The 18,325-nt window shown below is 42.7% G+C and overlaps 1 protein-coding gene across 2 annotated transcripts in view; it reads left to right on the top strand.

Moving 5' to 3' along the window:
* Positions 1 to 18,325, top strand: part of slc22a18 (solute carrier family 22 member 18) — a 276,323-nt gene that overhangs the window by 151,206 nt on the left and 106,792 nt on the right. For both annotated transcript variants that reach the window (XM_039736928.1, XM_039736935.1), the window contains exon 6: positions 16,555 to 16,670. In XM_039736928.1, the coding sequence (XP_039592862.1) occupies positions 16,555 to 16,670 (116 nt within the window). The remainder of the gene's footprint in view (positions 1 to 16,554; positions 16,671 to 18,325) is intronic.

An 18,325-nucleotide genomic window follows, 5' to 3' on the forward strand; every position in this document is an offset into this window, starting at 1 on the left:
CACGGATAAGCAGGGACTTGATTTTACTGTATAATTTCTGGCATTTTATAATGTCGGTCACATAAGTCAAATGTGGAAAACGCTATTGGTCCAAGAGATTATGATTTGCTAAGACCCACCTGAGATAGTAACCACGGAGCACGCTGCCTTTTTTATTATGTATTGTGCCTACGTAACCACACGGTAATATCCGAACTATTCCGAAGAAACATTTGCACTGATTTGTGTATTTTTGTATCTCACGCCCTCATACACCTTTATCATAAGAGCATCCCTTATCTACGGCGGAGCGTTCGATCAGAAGAAAATATGAAACTGGTTTCAAATTAAACATCATCGAAGTAGCGAAAAAATTGGTAACTGCGCTGCTGCAACAGATTTCAAATTTAAAGAAGTCGGAGTTCAGGGTATGGCACGTAGATGGGGGCAGAATTGGATCAGACACGGGAAGCAGAATTAGTCAGAATTAGCTGATGTTAAGAGTGGTGCTCCACAGGGGTCAGTGCTGGGGCCGCTGCTAATTTTTAATATATATAAATGATTTAGATAGGAATATAAGTAACAAGCTGGTTAAGTTTGCAGATTTTACCAAGATAGGTGGATTCGCAGATAATTTGGAATCTGTTAAATCATTACAAAGAGGCTTGGACAGCCTACAGGCTTGGGCAGAAAATATGAAACTGGTTTTAAATTAAACATCATCGAAGTAGCGAAAAAATTGGTAACTGCGCTGCTGCAACAGATTTCAAAGCATCTGAGAAACTGATGCGAGATTGGAGGAGGAAAGAAGATGTAAAAAAATAAAAATTAAGCGTCACATTTTTGCACAGGCTTATAAGTCGGGGTCTGGTTTCAAGACCTGACTTATACGCGAGTATATATGGTAATCAGATCCATTGCTGTAACACTTGAAATTTTGCTGATGTGCATCCCATTCTCTCGATCATCACTGAGCTGTCAGGAGTTCACCTGTGGTCAATTCAATTGACTGGATTGGAGGCAAGCAGCTGTCTACAGAAGGTTCACAGTTGAGCAAAAAGCAAGAAATGAAGTTGAAGGAGCTTAAAGACGGGATTGTCTCAAGGCACAGATCTGAGGAAGACTGAAAGCTCACAAGACCACAGTGACTTCCATAATTCATAATTCTTAAAAGGAAAGAAGTTTGGAACAACCATGACTCTTTCTAGAGCTGGCCATCCGGCCAGACTGAGCAATCAGGGGATTAAAGCCTTAGTAAGAGAGGTGACCAAGAAAACCTGATGATCACTCTGCCTGAAATCCATAGAAGATGTGTGGGGAATGAGAGAAATTTCCAGAAGGATAACCGCCACTGCACCACTCCACTCACTTGGCCTTTATTACAGAGTGGCCAGACAACAACATTTATTTCTATAGCACGTTTTCATACAAATGATGTAGCTCAAATTGCTTTACAAGATGAAGAAAGAAAAAAAGAAAAATAAGATAAAGTAAGGTCTGATGATCCAGGAGGACAGGAAAAAAAATGTAAAAATTCCAGAAGGCTGGAGAAAAAAAAAATCAAAAATCTGCAGGGGTTCCCAGGCCACACTGGCAGACAACACATGAAAGCCGACTTGGGGTTTGCAAAATGGCAACTTAAGAACTCTTAAGACTGTGGCAGACAAGGTTCTCTGGTCTGATTAAACTAAGATTATACTGTTTGGCCTCAATTCTAAGCGTCACATCTGGAGCTCACGAACAGTGGAGCATGATGGTGGCAGCATCAAGGATTTGGAGACTAGACTAAGTTGAGGGAAAGCAAAAGTACTGAGATATTCTTAATGCAAACCTTACCCATAGTGCTCCTCAGACTGGGCCAAAGGTTCACCTTAGAACAGGATAGCGACTCGAACCACAAAGCAAAGGCAACACAGGAATGACTTAGAGGGACAGCTCCTGGAATGTTGCCCACCCAGAGCCTGGGCTTGAACCCAATCAAACATCTCTGCAGAGACCTGAAGATCGCCATTGATCAACAGTCTCCGTCCAACCTGACAGAGCTTGAGAGGCTCTGCAAAGAAGAATGGCAGAAAATCCCCAAAGCCAGGAGTGTGAAGCTTGTTGCATCGGACCCAAGTAACACCACAGACTGGAATCGCTGACCAAGGAGCTCCAACGAAGTGCTGAATAAAGCATCTGAATCTTTGCATCAGTGGGATGTTTCATATTTCTCTTTTTCATAAATTTGCAATAATTCCTAAAATCCTGTTTTCATTTTGTCATTCTGGTGTATTGAGTATTAATGCTACAACATTAAGGGTTAAGGGTAAATTTCACACAAACATTCGGAAGTTTTTCTTCACATAGAGAACCACAGACACATGGAATAAGTGGCAAGAACAGTAGTTTTACTGAACATTCAGCACGAGTTCAGAAGAAGGAGGTTTTGTTTTACCAACAGAATTCTATCTTGACTTTCAGGAAGTATTTGATAAGGTGCCACACGTGAGGTTGGGCATCAAATTTAAAGAAGTCGGAGTTCAGGGTATGGCACGTAGATGGGGGCAGAATTGGATCAGACACGGGAAGCAGAATTAGTCAGAATTAGCTGATGTTAAGAGTGGTGCTCCACAGGGGTCAATGCGGGGGCCGCTGCTAATTTTTAATATATATAAATGATTTAGATAGGAATATAAGTAACAAGCTGGTTAAGTTTGCAGATTTTACCAAGATAGGTGGATTCGCAGATAATTTGGAATCTGTTAAATCATTACAAAGAGGCTTGGACAGCCTACAGGCTTGGGCAGATTTGTGGCAGATGAAATTTAATGCCAGTAAATGTAAATAATTATACATAGGAAGTAAAAATGTGAGGTTTGAATACACAATGGGTGGTCGGAAAATTGAGAGTCCACCTTATGAGAAGGATTTAGGAGTCATAGTGGACTCAACTGTCAGACAGTGTTCAGAGGCCATTAAGAAGGCTAACAGAATGTCAGGTTGTATAGCGCCTTGATGTGTGAAGTCACAGGAGGTTCTACTGAAGCTTTATAACACACTGGTGAGACCACATCTGGAGTACTGGGTGCAGTTTTGGTCTCCAAGATACAAAAAAGACATAGCAGCGCTAGAAAAGGTGCAGAGAAGAGCGACTAGGCAGAGTCCAGGGGTACAGGAGATGAAAGATGAGGAAAGATTAAAAGAACTGAGCCTTTACAGTTTAAGACTAAGAGGAGACCTGACTGAAGTGTTTAAAATTATGAAGTGAATTGGTCCAGTGGATCGAGATGTTGACTTTAAAATGAGTTCATCAAGAACATGGGGACACAGATGTAAACTTGTTAAGGGTAAATCTCACACAAACATTAGAAGGTTTTTCTTCACACAGAGAGCCACAGACACCTGGAATAAGTGACCAAGTAGTGTGGTAGACAGGAGGACTTTAGGGACTTTCAAAACTCGACTTGATTTTATTTTAGATGAATGAAGTGGATAGGACTGGTGAGTTTTGTTGGGCTGAATGGCCTGTTCTCGTCTGGATTGTTCTAAAGTTCTAATTTAACAAAATGTGAAAAATGTGAACAGTTCTGAATACGTTCTGAAGGCACCGTACAACAAAACACACATCTGGTTCGTATGAGCGGCTGTTGAGATGCCTCATGACTTGAGGATGATGTCCTTTCCATAATGAATGTCAGCACAAAGCTTTTCTTCTAGTAATTTGAGCACCGGCACTTGAATTAAGATACACCGGGAGTCAGAGCTTTTCTATATAGCGCCTTGCCATCATGACTTTCATCTTGGAGGGAGGGGCTTTTTTTGTGGGATGATCAAGCCCTGGCACGTGAAATCCCCGGTGTTTGGGATTTCTAGTGGTGCAAATGTGATCTTTTGTGAGAAAAAATGCAAAACCCTGTGCTAAAATGTTTGCGGAAGTATCCTTTAGCTTCCTCTGAACAATGAGGGACTGAGACACAAAAGAGTGTGGCTGAAGTGGGATGAGCAGGCAGAACTGAAGGAAATACCTTGAAGGGGACTGGGAACCAAAACCAAATGCTAAAAAAAGCGAGTGTGTTTTTGGATTAGGAATTCGTTTAAATAAATGATATCCTTTTTTTACCTTTTGTAATGCCTGCTTCGATGTTGGATCTGCACACAAATCTCGGTCGACTCTGCTGACCATGCTTTATGTCTCCTAACTGTACCGTAAGAGAGTTAGATTTTCAAATCTGCCACAAATCACTTGGCTCCTCCAAATTCTCAAATGAGGTGACATTTCTAAACAAATCCAAATCATATTACAGTGGTGTGAAAAACTATTTGCCCCCTTCCTGATTTCTTATTCTTTTGCATGTTTGTCACACAAAATGTTTCTGATCATCAAACACATTTAACCATTAGTCAAATATAACACAAGTAAATACAAAATGCAGTTTTTAAATGATGGTTTTTATTATTTAGGGAGAAAAAATCCAAACCTACATGGCCCTGTGTGAAAAAGTAATTGCCCCCTGAACCTAATAACTGGTTGGGTCACCCTTAGCAGCAATAACTGCAATCAAGCGTTTGCGATAACTTGCAATGAGTCTTTTACAGCGCTCTGGAGGAATTTTGGCCCACTCATCTTTGCAGAATTGTTGTAATTCAGCTTTATTTGAGGGTTTTCTAGCATGAACCGCCTTTTTAAGGTCATGCCATAGCATCTCAATTGGATTCAGGTCAGGACTTTGACTAGGCCACTCCAAAGTCTTCATTTTGTTTTTCTTCAGCCATTCAGAGGTGGATTTGCTGGTGTGTTTTGGGTCATTGTCCTGTTGCAGCACCCAAGATCGCTTCAGCTTGAGTTGACAAACAGATGGCCGGACATTCTCCTTCAGGATTTTTTGGTAGACAGTAGAATTCATGGTTCCATCTATCACAGCAAGCCTTCCAGGTCCTGAAGCAGCAAAACAACCCCAGACCATCACACTACCACCACCATATTTTACTGTTGGTATGATGTTCTTTTTCTGAAATGCTGTGTTCCTTTTACGCCAGATGTAACGGGAAATTTGACTTTCAAAAAGGTTAACTTTTGTCTCATCAGTCCACAAGGTATTTTCCCAAAAGTCTTGGCAATCATTGAGATGTTTCTTAGCAAAATTGAGACGAGCCCTAATGTTCTTTTTGCTTAACAGTGGTTTGCGTCTTGGAAATCTGCCATGCAGGCCGTTTTTGCCCAGTCTCTTTGTTATGGTGGAGTCGTGAACACTGACCTTAATTGAGGCAAGTGAGGCCTGCAGTTCTTTAGACGTCCTGGGGTCTTTGTGACCTCTCGGATGAGTCGCTCTGCGCCTTGGGGTAATTTTGGTCGGCCGCCACTCCTGGGAAGGTTCACCACTGTTCCATGTTTTTGCCATTTGTGGATAATGGCTCTCACTGTGGTTCGCTGGAGTCCCAAAGCTTTAGAAATGGCTTTATAACCTTTACCAGACTGATAGATCTCAATTACTTCTGTTCTCATTTGTTCCTGAATTTCTTTGGATCTTGGCATGATGTCTAGCTTTTGAGGTGCTTTTGGTCTACTTCTCTGTGTCAGGCAGCTCCTATTTAAGTGATTTCTTGATTGAAACCGGTGTGGTAGTAATCAGGAAATTGAACTCAGGTGTGATACACCACAGTTAGGTGATTTTTTTAACAAGGGGGCAATTACTTTTTCACACAGGGCCATGTAGGTTTGGATTTTTTTTTCTCCCTAAATAATAAAAACCATCATTTAAAAACTGCATTTTGTGTTTACTTGTGTTATATTTGAGTAATGGTTAAATGTGTTTGATGATCAGAAACATTTTGTGTGACAAACATGCAAAAGAATAAGAAATCAGGAAGGGGGCAAATAGTTTTTCACACCACTGTATGTGATATCATCTACTGTTAAATTCTGCTCCATACATGTAATATGTTTATTTTACTATTATATTGTATTGAGGATTTGTTCTGTTCTGTGTGTTGTACTGTATTGTATTGACCCCCTTCTTTTTGACACCCACTGCACGCTCAACCTACCTGAACTGCCTTTCCCAAGGTTTCTTCCATTTTTTCCCTACTAGGGTTTTTTTGGGAGTTTTTCCTTGCCTTCTCGAAGAGTCAAGGCTGGGGGGCTGTCAAGAGGCAGCGCCTGTTAAAGCCCATTGAGGCACTTCTTGTGTGATTTTGGGCGACACAAAAATAAATTGTATTGTATTGTATTGTATTGTGTTTCCTGCCTCTCATCTCCAAGCTCTCAATTCTTTGGTTTGCATTGCCATTTATAATGCCCAGTGTGTTGGCCCCTTCTGGGATAGGGAGGTACACCACCTTATGGCACTCTGAATTAATGTCCGTCTTATAGAAAGGGGTTAATCTGCCTGGTTCCAGCTCTTGTAGCTCCGGGGTGTGGGTCTCTGTTAAATGAATCGGCCATTTGTTTTATTGTGCTCTAGCACATCCTCACCCCACTCACTTTTTAATAACTCATTGAATACTGCGGCTGTCTTTCTGTTTGGCTGCGGAGGTGGATTGATGTAGGAGAGAATGGCATTTCCTCTTCTGTGCTGGAGGTCTGGGAATTGGGCTCTGTTTGAAATCCTGACTTCCAAACAGTTCTATCAGTTTATCTGAAACATAAACTGAAGTTTGTGTTTGTTTGAGTAGTAGTAGTGTGTGTGTGTGTGTGTGTGTGTGTGTGTGTGTGTGCAGGGGTTGATGGGTACTGATATTTTTGCGTATGGCACTGAGCTCTTATTTACTTCTTCCCCTGATGCCTAATTAGGAGAATGGTTGGCGTGTCCTGGCTGGATAACTTGCATTATATAGTGCCTTTCATGTCTGTCTCTATCTATTTACATACCTACAGTGGATCCAAAAAGTATTTGAACCCCTTCACTTCCTGCATACTTTATTGTGTGTAGATTTCATTTTTAAAGGAACAACCATTAATCTACATTCAGTATCCCATAAGAACAAAGTGAAAACATGTTTTTTAGAAATGTATTAAAAATCAACAAACTGAATTCTCTCATTTTTTTAAAGTATTTTGGTTAAAATTATATATATTTCACTTGAAAAGGCATTTGGTTATTTGAATTATTATTAGAGAATGTTATTTTAGAGAAAGTTATTCAGTGATGCGGAAAATATTACAGGCTGTGTGGAAAATGGTCTCAAGCAGCAGCAATGCCAAGTCCTATGCATCTTGACACGGCCATGAAAACAGACCTCAGTCTGCCTCTTATGACTCACGGGAAGTTCTTTCCATAGAATCCACAATATTGGCAACATCCTCTGGGGTACGGACTGAAGAATTTCTTGATTTCGGTAGTGAGCCACTTTATCCTCAATTGCCGAATTGTGCGTGAGGTTAGATTAGATAATACTTTAGTTTACAGAAGCTCAAATAAAATACATTTGCTATATTATATACATTTACTTATGTATATTGTAAAATAGGACACAAACAAAGATAAAGAGTTGGGGTACCACCTTGGTTACCCAATATGATTGGATGACAAAAACAAAAAATCCACACAGGAAAAGCAGACTAAATAGAAACTGAAACAAGGTGGCCAATTTCCAGGGTCAAGTCTCAGGAAGGAGGCATTAGGCCACAGCGGCATCCCCTGGTCCAGCCTGCAATTTCCTTTATCAAAGCCTTTAAGCTTCCCATGTACACGTGTGTGCCAGTATACATATTGTGATACATGAGTCGGTGTCTTGCACCCCAAAGATAAGGCTGAGTCTCAGTACTTTATCAAAACCAGCTTCATTCAACTCGAAACAGGAACAGCAAGGTTGTTTATTGTAGCAGGATCTACCATTCTACTTTACACAGACACAACAAACAGGCAGGGACGGGGCCAGGTCAGTGGCCAAGTTATAAGGTACCCTGCATTAGCCACCAGGCTACTGGGCTTTGTGCGTGGCAGCGGTCAGCTTGTAGTTGTTTCTGTGGCACTGCGAATCTGCAGTTGCCTTGGCGATGGACAAGCAACCCTCAACAGACGCAGCAGCCTCGCTTCTGCATGTCTTCCCACTGGGGAGGGTCTCAAAGAGTTCATAAATCTCTCAATATATATATAAATATGTGTGTGAATATATATATACACAGTATATATACAGTGCATCCGGAAAGTAGCGCATCACTTTTTCCACATTTTGTTATGTCACAGCCTTATTCCAAAATGGATTAAATTAATTTTTTCCTCAGAATTCTATACACAACACCCCATAATGACAACATAAAAAAAGTTTACTTGAGGTTTTTGCAAATTTATTAAAAATAAAAAAACTGAGAAATCCCATGTACATAAGTATTCACAGCCTTTGCTCAATACTTTGTCGATGCACCTTTGGCAGCAATTACAGCCTCAAGTCTTTTTGAATATGATGCCACAAGCTTGGCACACCTATCCTTGGCCAGTTTGGCCTATTCCTCTTTGCAGCACCTCTCAAGTTCCATCAGATTGGATGGGAAGCGTCAGTGCACAGCCATTTTAAGATCTCTTCAGAGATGTTCAATCATATTCAAGTCTGGGCTCTGGCTGGGCCACTCAAGGACATTCACAGAGTTGTCCTGAAGCCACTGCTTTGATATCTTGGCTGTGTGCTCTTAAGGTCGTTGTCCTGCTGAAAGATGAACCGTCGCCCCAGTCTGAGGTCAAGAGCGCTCTGGAGCAGGTTTTCATCCAGGATGTCTCTGTACATTGCTGCAGCCATAGAATACCAAAATTGGCAGGTCAACCATTGGCACCCTGTACTTTTCGCAGATGAGAGCAGGTTCACCCTGAGCACATGTGACAGACGTGAAAGGGTCTGGAGAAGCCGTGGAGAATGTTATGCTGCTTGTAACATTGTTCAGCATGACCGGTTTGGTGGTGGGTCAGTGATGGTCTGAGGAGGCATATCCATGGAGGGACACACAGACCTCTATAGGCTAGACAATAACATGTTTACTGCCATTAGGTATCGAGATGAAATCCTTGGAACCATTGTCAGACCCTATGCTGGTGCAGTGGGCCCTGGGATCCTAATGGTGCATGATAATGCCCGGCCTCATGTGGTGAGAGTATGCAGGCAAATCCTGAAGGATGAAGGAATTGATACCATTGACTGGCCCCAACTCTCACCTAACCTAAATCCAATAGAACACCTCTGGGACATTATGTTTCGGTCCATACGATGCCACCAGGTTGCACCTCAGCCTCTCCAGGAGCTCAGTGATGCCCTGGTCCAGATCTGGGACAAGATCCCCCAGGACACCATCCATCATCAAATTAAGAGTATACCTCCCCCCGACATTGTCAGGCATGCATACAAGCACATGAGGGCCATACAATATACTGAGTATGATTTGGAGTTGCTGTAATGAAATCATGGCAAAATGGACTCGCCTGCCTGCCGCATCATTTTTTCCCTTTGATTTTCAGGGTGTCTTTGAATTCAGCTCTCTATAGGTTGATAATTTTCATTTCCATCAAACGATGTGGCATCCTTTCGTTCCTAACACATTACCATATCAGTCCATATCAGTACAGATATCCAGCAAGATTTTTTCCCATTGAGATCTGATGTGTTTTCAAAGTGTTCCTTTAATTTTTTTGAGCAGTATACTGTATATATATGTATGTGTATGTGTATGGCAAAGAGTTGAAGTTGTTGACTTGGCCTTTAAAAACCTCAAATCTCTATCTGATTGAGCATCTGTGAGATGTGCTGGAACAACAAGTCCGATCCATGGAGGACCCACCTTGCAACTTACAGGACCTTCAGAGGTCTTGTGAAGTTCAGTATGATGGGTCAAAGCTGTGTTTGCAGCATGAAGGTGTGGTGTTATGGGTCCACAGCTCGTTGAGTAAAGGCCATTTTTAAATAAGTAATCGATGTGCTCGCGGCTTAGTGAGGGGACGTTGGGCCATAGTGGGCCGCGGGACGATCCATAGGGTGTGGGCGTTTCTCACCTAGTGCACAGGTGAGGAACTGCCCACATTCATGATTGTCCCGTGGCTAATGCTGCAGCTGCTGTGGCCCTCGTCATTTTAAAAAGAAGCGCGAGTCGGTTTTAAAAGGGGAAAAAAGTGGAGAGAGAAAGGAAAGGAGAGGACGGAGGTTACCGGGAGCAGGAGAGGAAGCAGGTCGGTGAAAGAGAGAGAGAGCCGCGAAGAGCGGCGGGCAAGCGCGAATGGCGCCGTGGACAGCTGCGTGGAAGCTGGGTGTTAGGCCGACACCCAGGTGTTTGTGTTGATGTCGCTCCCGCTGAGCGATCAGGTAGCGGGAGTGACCAGGGAAGGCGACTGGCCTCAGAGAGGCCATGGAAAGGCAGCGGAAGTCGGGAGACTTGGTGCTGGAATCCCCAACGTGGCTGACCTGGCCGTTGATTGGAAACCAAGTTCTCCGAGACTGGGATGAGTGCCATACCGAAGCCAGGGATCGGGAGGTCTCCAGTCTCATGCGTGTGTTTCAGGAGGGCAGCTGCAGAGAGCGTCTTGCCTGCTGCTTGGCCCAAACAGGATAAGCAGGTGAGACGCTAACAAATGCTAATAAACGATGCACCGGATTTGTTTGTTGTTTTTTTAAGACTGCTTCCAAGAGAAGATTTTAACCTCGTTTTAAAGGATTGTTTTTTTACTTATTGTTGTTTTAACCGCCACGTTCTTTTATGGATTATTTATTGGCTCTTTGAAAGAACTGCACTATTTATGGAACACTGTTTTTGTTGGTTTTTAAATAAAAGCACTTTTGCACTTTTTACCTTCCCCTTGCTCAGTAATTTGCCTCCATTGACTAGCTCACTCGGTAACATTATCGACGGTGTTGGGTTCAAGGGTTCCCAAACAGCCATGGGAGTGTGGAGCCAGAACCCACATCGTCACAGAAGGGAACCCACACAATTGTAAATGGGTGGGTTTAACCCACACCCCCAAAACACACAGAAGAACTTCTGGCTTAGATAGTTGAGAACTGCTGCTGTTAATAACAGGCATGTAGGTGGAAATAAGATGAGATCAGATTTGCTCAGATTGTACCACAGGTTTATATTTAAAGTCAGTAACTTTTGAATCGGCTCTGAGCCCTTTCTTATTTGCAATGGTGATGGAGAGGTTGACAGATGAGATTAGAACAGGACTCCCCGTGGACTATGATGTTTGCTGATGACATTGTGATGTGTAGTGAGAGTAGGGAGCAGGTCGAGGAGAACCTGGAGAGGTGGAGATCTGCTCTAGAGAGGAGAGGAAGGAAGGTCAGTAGAAACAAGACAGAATACATGTGTGTGAATGAGAGGGAGGTCAGTGGAATGGTGAGGATGAGGGAGTAGAGTTGGCAAAGGCAGAGGAGTTTAAATACCTGGGATCAAAAGTACAGAGTAATGGGGATTGGGGAAGAGAGATGAAGAAAAGAGTGCAGGCAGGGTGGAGAAGAGTGTCGGGAGTGATTTGTGACAGACGGGTACCAGCAAGAGTGAAAGGGAAGGTCTACAGGACGGTAGTGAGACCAGCTATGTTATATGGGTTGGAGACGGTGGTGCTGATGAGTAAGCAGGAGACAGAGCTGGAGGTGGCAGAGTTAAAGATGCTAAGATCTGCATTGGGAGTGACGAGGATGGATAGGATTAGAAATGAGGACATTAGAAGGTCAGCTCAAGTTGGACGGTTGGGAGACAAAGTCAGGGAGGCGAGATTGTGTTGGTTTGAACATCTTTCGGGGAGAGATGCTGGATATATTAGGAAAAGAATGCTAAGGATAGAGCTGCCAGGCAAGAGAAAAAGAGGAAGGCCTAAGAGAAGGTTTATGGATGTGGTGAGAGAGGACATGCACGTGATGGGGTGACAAAGCAAGATGACGAGGACAGAAAGATATGGAAGAAGATGATCCGCTGTGGCAACCCCTAACGGGAGCAGCTGAAAGAAAAAGAAGAAGAACTTTTGAATAGAGCAGGTCATATATGCCAATAGAAGTATATTAGAACATTAGAAAGATTTAGAAAAGAAGAAACCATTCAGCCCAGCAAAACTCTCTAGTCCAATCCACATAATTCCTCCAAAAGAACATCAAGTCTAATGTAGACTGTTTTCTTGTTTGAAGTCACCAGCAGTCAGAATGATTCATCATTAAGATGTCGGCAGAGAGGGAGTCATTTCTGTTGTTGAATCAGCCAAGATGATGTAACTTATTTCCCTTGGCAGTAACATGGATTATTTCACTCTGTATTTCACTGTATTTTTAGTTTTAATTGTACTATGCTTACTTTTTCACAATAGCTCATTCACATGAATCTCCTCCTGCTTTTCCCACTCACATCCTACATTAAAATATCATCTGAAGTAAGAGGTTTATGCCAGCTGAATGCAGAACCACAAATCTTTCACGTGTCATCTTAAGTTTTTATGAACGTAAATGAAGCTCCACAATCGGAATATGCCATTCCAATAAACATGGCATGTCTTCCTTCCAGCAGATAACAGAATTAACCAAATGAAACATTGGTGGGATGTCCCGCTGTCTTAACCTGGCTATGTTTGCTGCCACTAAAACCAGGGTGGGACTCCTTAATTTATGCATTACGGTTTGTACACCAATCTGAATTGTTTTAGTGGAAACTTAAAATAGTCATTCTTCAGTGCCCTCCAAAAATTTAAGAAGTGTTACCATTTCTCTGTGGTGCGACTGAGATGTGTGCAAATTCCCTTAACTAAAAGTCTGCAATGTGCACTTTAATCATGTCTGAATGGTTTGATTTGTAATTTTAAACTGTGGAAAACAGAGGGGGAAATCAAGAAATAAGTGTCTTCGTCCCAATCATTATTGTACTGTATATCAGTTCCACAGTCTTGAGTTAAGAACGTTTCTCCATTCTGCAACCATTTTCCCAGTGAAGGATATCATTGTTTTACTGTGTGCCTCTTGAATACTCTGCGGAAATTCCACACAGAAATGGAGGTGATGTGTAGACTCCACAATTCTTAATTCAAGTTTGTAAAAATTACATATAATGTCTTTTTTCAGTTTCCATTAATAAAGTACAGAGTGGTGGAGGCCACAAAATGCAAACCTTTTAAGGAGGATCTGTGAAACAGTAGCACTTCCTGCTGCACTTTCACACCATTCTATAACGTAGCATGGCTCCACCTGGGACTGGCCACTTGGCTGTTTATCAAATTCACCATATGTCGGTCACAAAGTGTACAGGTCATTGCAATTGGGGCTCTGTGGGTCTGATGGGGGTCACCAGTATGCACACTTCAATCACCGATATGGAGTAACACAAGCCAGTCTTCACATCTCGACGGCCATATTCCAGGTCCGTGTATGACAGTGTTCTTCAACCACTGGATGGTGCCGCCAGTGGTTCGCGGGTTGCTGCAGGGTGCGCACAAAGTCCATATACCCCTATCTTTTGGAGGATTTTGAAAGCTATAGGTTACCTCTCAGGAATCCAAAACATTTGTATGGGTCCCTCCATAGCCGAATGCGCCGCCAGGTTCTCCTGCTCATGTTCTGCAACATTTGCGGGGTAACTTTCTGGAACGCTGCACGAACCGCAAGTTTCAGTTCATCGTTCGATGAATAACTGCGCTTCCACACGTCTACTTTGATAAACCCCCAGAGTGCATTATCTGGAGTTGTGAGATCAGGGCTTCTTGGAGGCCACGGAAAAGGAGCGGAATTGTTGTTTGGTCCTCGTCTGATCCAATGATTCCCAAAAACTTTTTTCGAGGCGATCACGCACGGTGATTGCGAAATAGGCAGGTGTCCCCTCTTGTTGAAACCAAACACTGTCAAGGACGCCCTGGTTTCTCAGTTGCAGGATGAGCTAGCCATTCAGTATTTCCAGATAACTGATTTGGTTAACAGAACCATCAAAAAAATAAGTGCCAAACAAATGCTGTGCTGTCATTCCGGCCCAGATCATCACATGTGGTGGGTTATGCTCAATTACTTCAAAGAATGTGGATTTTCTTTTCCCCAGAAAAACACGTTTTGATTGCGGGAGCTGCGATAAATTGCGCACTCGTCAGAGAACATAACCTTTTCCTTCTCAGCATTTGTTGGAAATTGGTGCAGCATCAGATCACAAGCTTCCTGACGTCTGTCCAAGTCAGCATCCCAACACTCCGCGATCGTGAATACACTTGTGTCACCCATCTCTTCGTCTTGGAATGACCACCTTGTTGCTGCAATTTCTTGAACAGCAGCAGGTGGCAGCACCAGACAGGATATCGGAAACACACCTCGAAATATCGGGAAGACTTGGGCAAAACAAACTTTTAAGGGCCTTCCAAGTCTTAGAAAACATACAGTATAAGACCTTGTAAAATAATAATAAAATTAGATTAGATTAGATACACTTTTATTAATCTCATGGGGAAATTCATAAGGAGGAGGATGTATTACTGCAGCTGTTTTTGGTCAATTCCAGTACATTATTATCCTATTGTTTTCCAGTAGCCTTCGGCTGTAAGTACAAATTGCCTCAATCTGGTCTGAGTGGGTAGAGTTCAAAGGCTGCCCAGCCCCACCAACACCTCATACCGTATGCATTATGCTAATGTAACCATGTTAACTTTCAACGGTGCCCAGCGTTAGCTCTGTTGCCGTGAAGTATAGAGCGGTACCTGCGTGGAGTTTGCACATTGGTCTGCTCCGGTTTCCTCCCACAGTTAAAAGACAATGGAGGTCAGGATTTTTGAGAGGTAAACTCTGTTCCCAAAGTCACTTTGGACCGCACTGGAGATTCCCAAGGAAGGGAGAAGGCACCGTCCATCCAAACTTGGCCCCATCGGCCCTTATCCCAGCAGGTGTTTGTGGTATTATTGAATGGGCCATATCTCGTTACAGAAGGTGGAAAGGGACCTTAGAGTTAACGGCTTGTTTGCTGACTTTCTCTAGCCTCCCCTGTTCCCTTGTGGGTTTCGGAGTTGGGTTAGACCCAGTGGGGACATGATGTTTGATCCTCATCCTTAGAGCTACACTGGCCCTGTAGGCTTTGAGTTAGGATTAGGTTCTGGGAAGTAACTTCCTTGCGTCTAAGCTCCTGGGGCTTCTCCCTTGGCCTTGTGTGCTGTTATTATGTGGGCCATACCTGGGTAGATAGTGGATAGGGTCCTTAGAGTTATCGGCTTGTTGGCTCTCCACCATCTCCTTTGGTCTTGCGGGCTTTGAGTTTGCAGTATTGTGCTGGTCACGGAGTCACCAGCCCTCGTCATCTAAACTCGCCAATGGGGTTTAGCCCTGGCCATGGAATCGTATGGGCCTTGTCATCCAAGCTTGCCACTGGGGTTTGGACCTCGCCATGGAGTCACTGACCTTAATCCTTCAGATTCCCCTGGCCCTGTATGGCTTTAAGTAAGGTTAAGGACTGGGAAGTAGCCTCCTCACCTTCAAGTAATTCTGAATTGGTCCATGATATATGTGTTAGTGTGTGTGCGCGTGAGTATGTGTGCATGTGTGTGTGTGTGTTTGTGTCTGTGTGTGTGTGTTTTCACCCTATGATGGGCTGGTGCCCTGTCCAGGGGTTCTTCCTGCCTGCGCCCATTGCTTGTTGGGATAGGCTCCAGCTGCCCTGTGACACTGCCCTGGTAAGCAGATTTAGATGACAGATCAACAGATATATAATCTGCCTTACCTTTTACAATTTCAGTTCCAGATTAGTTTGCTGTTTGAGATTTAGCTCCAGAGTTTTTTTTTCTAATTTTTTATGTTATCTACACTATTCTCCACTTTTTTACATCCAGTAGCCACTCCTGTCAGTACACAGATCTTCAGCAGTCGACAAAAACGATTGAAGCATTGGTGTGCGTGTGCCCGCGACTAATGCCTGCCTTGTACAAACAGCAGTGTGGAGGTCTGAGCAAATCTCCATCACACATCACACTCACCCCGAGAAAAAGTGTTTAAAAAACAAGAAAAGTCACATCTGATTGTTTGATGAAGCAAATAAGTAATTGAAAATATGTCAGATTTCAAATCAGTTAACTAATCCTCGAACTAATCAGAATGTTAAACCATACGTACATTTTCCAATTTGTAAAAAAGAAAACAGTTTTCCACAATTGTAATAAGCAGCCCACAAAGTAACTTAAATACACAAAATGTTCTGTCATATAAATATCATTAACAGTATTTGTGTTTTTGGTAAGTGAGACCATATATCATAACTTGATTTTTAAAACAAGTTATGATTTTTGGAATGGGATGTGATGTGAATATGCAGCAATACAGTTGCAACTCTAAAAAATGAAATTGTCCTTCATGGTTTGTCTGGCTCCTCCATGTCTCTCAATTTCTCTTTATTTGTTTTTTATTTTTCCAAGTGCTTCAGTTTTTAACCTACATCCCAAAATCACACAGATTGGGTGACCTGGCAATTCTTAACTGACCCAGTGTGTGTGTGTGTGTGTGTATGTGCCATAGACTGGCGTCCTGTCCATGGCCGGCCACTGCCTTCTTCATGATAATCTCACCTCCCCATAGACTAATAGATAGAACTTTATTTGTCCCCAAGGGGAAATTTGGCATGACCCTGAACTTGATTTGAAAATGTTCCCTTGCTTTATATGTTCTTCTCTTTCTTTTTTTCAGGGAGTCATTTGCTGCCTTTGCAGCCGCAGCGGGGAGTCTTCTCAATGCCCTTCTGGTAATGAAATTAATTCCAAAGCACACCAAGAGGCAGACTCATGAGGAAAGCTCTCCGGACAGTAAGTGTCATCGACATGTGTTGTAAGACCTGGGGGCCATGGTTTAGCCTGGCTGGGGTTCAGAGCCCTGTTTCCATTTTTGTGCAATTTAATTATATTAATGTTGCTTTTGTTCATTATGTGCATTAGTCTTTGTTTTTGATCTTTCAATCTATTGTTTTGTGCCTTATCTATCTATCTATCTATCTATCTATCTATCTATCTATCTATCTATCTATTATACAGGTGCTGGTCATAAAATTAGAATATCATGACAAAGTTGATTTATTTCAGTAATTCCATTCAAAAAGTGAAACTTGCATATTAGATTCATTCATTACACATAGGCTGATGTATTTCAAATGTTTATTTCTTTTAATTTTGATGATTATAACTGACAACTAATGAAAGTCCCAAAATCAGTATCTCGGAAAATTAGAATATCAATTAAGACAAATGCAAAAAAAAGGATTTTTAGAAATGTTGGCCAACTGAAAGGTATGAACATGAAAAGTATGAGCATGTACAGCACTCGATATTTAGTTGGGGTTCCTTTGGCCTGAATTACTGCAGCAATGCGGTGTGGTATGGAGTCGATCAGTCTGTGGCACTGCTCAGGTGTTATGAGAGCCCATGTTGCTCTGATTGTGGCCTTCAGCTCTTCTGAATTGTTGGGTCTAGCGTATTGTATCTTCCTCTTCACAATAGATTTTCTATGGGTTTAAGGTCAGGCGAGTTTGCTGGCCAATCAAGAACAGGGACACCATGGTCCTTAAACAAGGTACTGGTAGTTTTGGCACTGTGTGCAGGTGCCAGGTCCTGTTGGAAAATGAAATCTGCATCTCCATAAAATTCGTCAGCAGCAGGAAGCATGAAGTGCTCTACAACTTCCTGGTAGATGGCTGCGTTGACCTTGGACCTCAGAAAACACAATGGACCAACACCAGCAGATGACATGGCGCCCCAAACCATCACTGACTGTGGAAACTTTACACTGGACCTCAAACAACGTGGATTCTGTGCCTCTCCACTCTTCCTCCAGACTCTGGGACCTTGGTTTCCAAAGGAAATGCAAAATTTACTTTCATCAGAGAACATAACTTTGGACCACTCAGCAGCAGTCCAGTCCTTCTTGTCTTTAGCCCAGGCGAGATACTTCTGATGCTGTCTCTTGTTCAAGAGTGGCTTGACACAAGGGATGCGACAGCTGAAAGCCATGTCTTGCATACGTCTGTGTGTGGTGGTTCTTGAAGCACTGACTCCAGCTGCAGTCCACTCTTTGTGAATCTCCCCACAGTTTTCAATGGGTTTTGTTTCACAATCCTCTCCAGGGAACAAGCGGTTATCCCTATTGCTTGTACACTTTTTTCTACCACATCTTGTCCTTCCCTTCACCTCTCTATTAATGTGCTTGGACACAGAGCTCTGTGAACAGCCAGCCTCTTCAGCAATGACCTTTTGTGTCTTGTCCTCCTTGTGTGAGGTGTCAATGGTCGTCTTTTGGACAACTGTCAAGTCAGCAGTCTCCCCCATGATTGTGTAGCCTACAGAACTCGACTGAGAGACCATTTAAAGGCTTTTGCAGGTGTTTTGAGTTAATTAGCTGATTAGAGTGTGGCACCAGGTGTCTTCAATATTGAACCTTTTCACAATATTCTAATTTTCCAAGATACTGA

Source organism: Polypterus senegalus, chromosome 1, assembly GCF_016835505.1.
Source record: "Polypterus senegalus isolate Bchr_013 chromosome 1, ASM1683550v1, whole genome shotgun sequence".
NCBI lineage: Eukaryota > Metazoa > Chordata > Cladistia > Polypteriformes > Polypteridae > Polypterus > Polypterus senegalus.